This window comes from Ostrea edulis, chromosome 1 (genome assembly GCF_947568905.1).
Source record: "Ostrea edulis chromosome 1, xbOstEdul1.1, whole genome shotgun sequence".
Taxonomy (NCBI): domain Eukaryota; kingdom Metazoa; phylum Mollusca; class Bivalvia; order Ostreida; family Ostreidae; genus Ostrea; species Ostrea edulis.
In genome coordinates, this window is record NC_079164.1 from 81945786 (window position 1) to 81950013 (window position 4228).

The following is a 4228-nucleotide window of genomic DNA, read 5'->3' on the forward strand; positions in this document are numbered from 1 at the left end:
CTGAAGATGAATTGCAAGATTAAGTCATAAATGAAAACATTAACTAAACATGTATTTCTTATTCAGTAGTTTTTCACGGTGCAAAAATATCCATTCCCACACACAGAAAACATGTGTGTACCATATCCAACTAGTCTGTATTTAGTCCGAAAAATCAGACGATTTTCTGGCTTTTTTTAATGATTTTGATATTTGCCATGCCAGGTAAACTCTGGGCATGGTAAATATCAAAATCATAAAAAAGCTTGGAAAACGTCAGATATTTCAGACAAGTCTGTATTCTGAGTCTAATAGATAATGAAGATGAAGGCCTGTTGTGTTGCAGTTACACAGGGAAAATAAAACCGCCTCAGAATGAATATGACCCGTTTCAACTGGACTAATACCCCCGAAAGAATACATTCAAACTGGGTAATATCTAAAATATTCCAATGCCATAATTGAAATTCTGACATCTGTGCATTACAAAGTACTAGTTTAAGTTCCTATGACCTTCACCTTTTATAAATTACCTAACGGTCAATTAACCTTAAGAGTCCAAATTAGACACTCTATGTGTCAACATCACATATTCATTCATGTAGCTTGGGAAAAAAATTACATGACTGTGCACTTATTACTTTTTCTCTCCAAAAGACCTTAACATTTTCTACATGTCCTTGACATTTTCTACATGTCCTTGACATAAGATTCCAACACACTACAAAAGGTCACAAGAAGCCTTTTGTCAAGTGTGACTATCTAAGAGTTTCTGGCTACATAGAAATTGTCCAAATAATTTATATCCCTTTTTTCTCAGAGAGCTTGACATTTCATTATGCCGAAAGCAACCTTTGTGTCCCAATTGCTAAAGTATGAACATCATTTTCTTTGTTGAAAAAATATGGCGTGGACAAAAATTTGACTTTTCTCCCCCAATTGTCTTGAAATGATTCATAAGACTTTGGGATAGGATCATGACATTTCTCTGGCTGTAAACAACCCATTCATTAAATGTGACTATGTAGAGTCTATTTTCTCTCAATGACCTTGAAACGAGCTTGAGCTGTAATTCGGACACACCCTCATTTTGTGTTAAGTATGGACATCTTATCTTCTCAAGTTACAAACAAATGATAGTACTGATAGAATTCACAGAAAAATCTTTCAATTTGTCATAACTTTTCAAAATTAGAAAAAAATCAACCTGAAAATACCACATGTACATACATGTTTAAAAGGAATACAAAAGTGTTTGAAAAAATCTCCAAACAAAAACTGGCTATGGACACATGGACATGGTGATTCCCAGCATAATACCCCCTCCCCACACTTTGTTTGCAGAGGGTATGATAATTTGTGTACTCTGTATAATTTTTATAAGGCATACTGTACATCTCAACATCAATACAAAGTGATAGCTGAATGATCCAAATAAATAATTGATCCTAACTAGACATATTTCAGACAGCATTAAAACATACACAGGAGGACAGTTAATGCGAGCTTGCATGAATAGTGAAACATTCAAACAAAATAGGAGAAATTGTCATGCATACATCTACGTGATGGTGTCATTATAAACAGCATGGTGGTGGATTATCTACCTACTGTCTAGTACTAGGAATCTACAAATCTATTCTACAAATTGTTAGTAAAATACTAAAAAGTATCATTTCATTTTAATTTGTCTCTTGCAGTTTGTATTTACTGTAACAGTAGACTTTATGGAAAGTCAATCAAGATTCCAGTGGGTATTTTTCTTTTGGTATATGTGCCTCTTGCTGGGTTTAGATATTTTCACTTGTAATACATATACACTGTACTATACACCTGACCATGCATACTGTACAGGTATTACATCATTCTATTGTATGCAAGGAAGTATGCATTCACATTTGTGTTAAAACTAAAACAACAAAAGTGGCACCTTTAATGCTTATTCGAACTCATTCAAAACTCCCATCAACATTCATTAAATAATGAGTACACTGGTAAATGTTATGTTTGAATAATTCACATTTCTATTCATTGAACCATCATACCCCCAAAATATCCTCGCTGAAAGGCCATTTGATTCCAAGTTCCCTTTGGTCGCCTAAGGCTTCCACGTAGCGAGGGATCCCATTCTAGTTCCGTGTCTGTGTCAAAGGTCAAACTGGTTAGTGCATTCACACCAAACATCTCTGAGGTGATTAATAGCAGAAAACAGACAAAGACACCAAGGCAATTTGTTTAATGACTACAGATCCACCACACCAATAGATGTACTGGTACACAGAAATGATGTCACAATAACTCTACTGGAAATGTACAAGTGTCATGCATGTATATTTCTGAAAGTTTTTTTTTTCTCATCAAAGCCTTCGACGGAAGGATTAAGAGTTAATATGAAGATGAAATCTGTATAAAGAAGTGGTATTTTTCTTTACTGTACACTAAAACTTCCATTCATAAAAAACTTCTTGTTATAACAGTTATAATCTTTTTAGATTTATTAGCTGAAGTGTATTTCAGTAACTATGACTACAGTGATAGCATTTTTCTCATGAATGTGCAAAACTTCAAGAAGTGCCTCTTTTTGAGTAAACCAAGGACATGTACATTATAAGGAAGGAATTATTGAGAGTTCTCTAGTATACAGATGAGGGGTAGAGTTTTGTGTGATTGAAGTAAATTCCAGCATTCCCACACATGCTGTTTACCTGTGATCGGCAGTGAGCTGGCCAGGGTAACAGGGACTTTGGCTTCTGTCTCGTCTGGTTGGAATTCGTGAGCTCGGCGGTGGTAGGTGGGGTCAATAGCTGCTGCTATGTTGAATGGCATAGGGTTACTGACTGCATAGTGGTTTTCTTCTGGGGGTCGTGAGGAGACCTTCTGTTTTTGTGGGGGTGGTCTGGGTAAAAGAAAGGTCTATACTATAGTAAATACAAATTTCCTCATCTTGCATCTAAAATGTGAAATCAGTATATTATGTGTATTTCATGGGAACTCAACTTCCATGGATTTCATGCTTACTCCTCTACTAAGAATTCTAAATGAAAACCAAAATCTGTAAATAGGTACATTCTGACCATTATTAATATCTATTTGCCTGGATGCATCGAAAAACAATTTCACCACAATTTTAAACTTGTGCAATACTGATAAACTAACACCCTACCCCCAACCCTGTGCAACTCATCCATATTAGGCATATTTGAAATATTCTATAGCTTAAAAGACACAAGTTTCAATTTTATTCATGTTTCATTTCACATGTTTGACTACATCTGATGACTTTGATTTTTATCAATATTCAATAAATGTTCATCAGCATTTTGTATTTTTTTCATCAATGTATGGAAACAAATTGAAAAGGGTTATACACATGCATCATCTAAATGATAATAGTGCCAAACCAATTCAAGATATTGAGCAGACATTATCTTCCTATGTCCAGAGTGGATTGACCATGTGACCTAAAAACAATAGGGGTCATCTACTCCTTTTGATGTACCAGTGTACAAAGTTTGATGTCTCTTAAGCAAAGGGTTCTCAAGATAATGAGTGGACAGTATATTCCTATGTCCAGCATGACCCTTGACCATGTGACCTCAAAATCAATAGGGGTCATCTACTCCTTTAAAAAGATGTACCAGTGTTGCAAGTTTGATGTCTGTCAAGCAAAGAGTTCTCTCGAGGTATTGAGCAGACAATATATTCCTATGTCTAGTTTAACCTTGGATGTGACCTCAAAATCAATAGGGGTCATCTACGCCTTTAAAAAAGATGTACTAGTGTTCCAAGTTTGATGTCTGTCAAGCAAAGGATTCTCGAGATATTGAGCAGACAATATATTCCTATGTCTAGTTTGACCTTGGACCATGTGACCTCAAAATCAATAGGGGTCATCTACTCCTTAAGATGTACTAGTATACTAAGTTTGATGACTGTCAAGCAAAGGGTTTTCAAGATATTAAGCAGACAGTATCTTATGTCCAGAGTGGATTGACTCTTGACCTTTTGACCCGAATATCGATAGCAAAGGGTCCTCTTCTAAACTCATAGTCAACCCACATATGAAATATCATTACCATCAAATGAATGGTTCTCAAGATATTGAGTGAACAACATGTAGTCTACCAACCAACATACTGACCAACCGACAGGTGCAAAACAATAATCCCCTCTTCTTTGAAGGGGGTATAATTAAACTAATTAATTGATCATCCAATTATTTGGCCAAGCCTACCCAGACAATAGCTTG

General features: G+C 35.5%; 1 protein-coding gene across 1 annotated transcript in view; it reads right to left on the reverse strand.

The window, feature by feature from the left end:
• Window positions 1-4228, reverse strand: part of LOC125678743 (trichohyalin-like) — a 40769-nt gene that overhangs the window by 1795 nt on the left and 34746 nt on the right. The window contains exons 13-14 of the mRNA XM_056162918.1: window positions 2685-2875; window positions 2025-2120 (exon numbers count right to left, since the gene is read on the reverse strand). Of these exons, the coding sequence (XP_056018893.1) occupies window positions 2025-2120; window positions 2685-2875 (287 nt within the window). The remainder of the gene's footprint in view (window positions 1-2024; window positions 2121-2684; window positions 2876-4228) is intronic.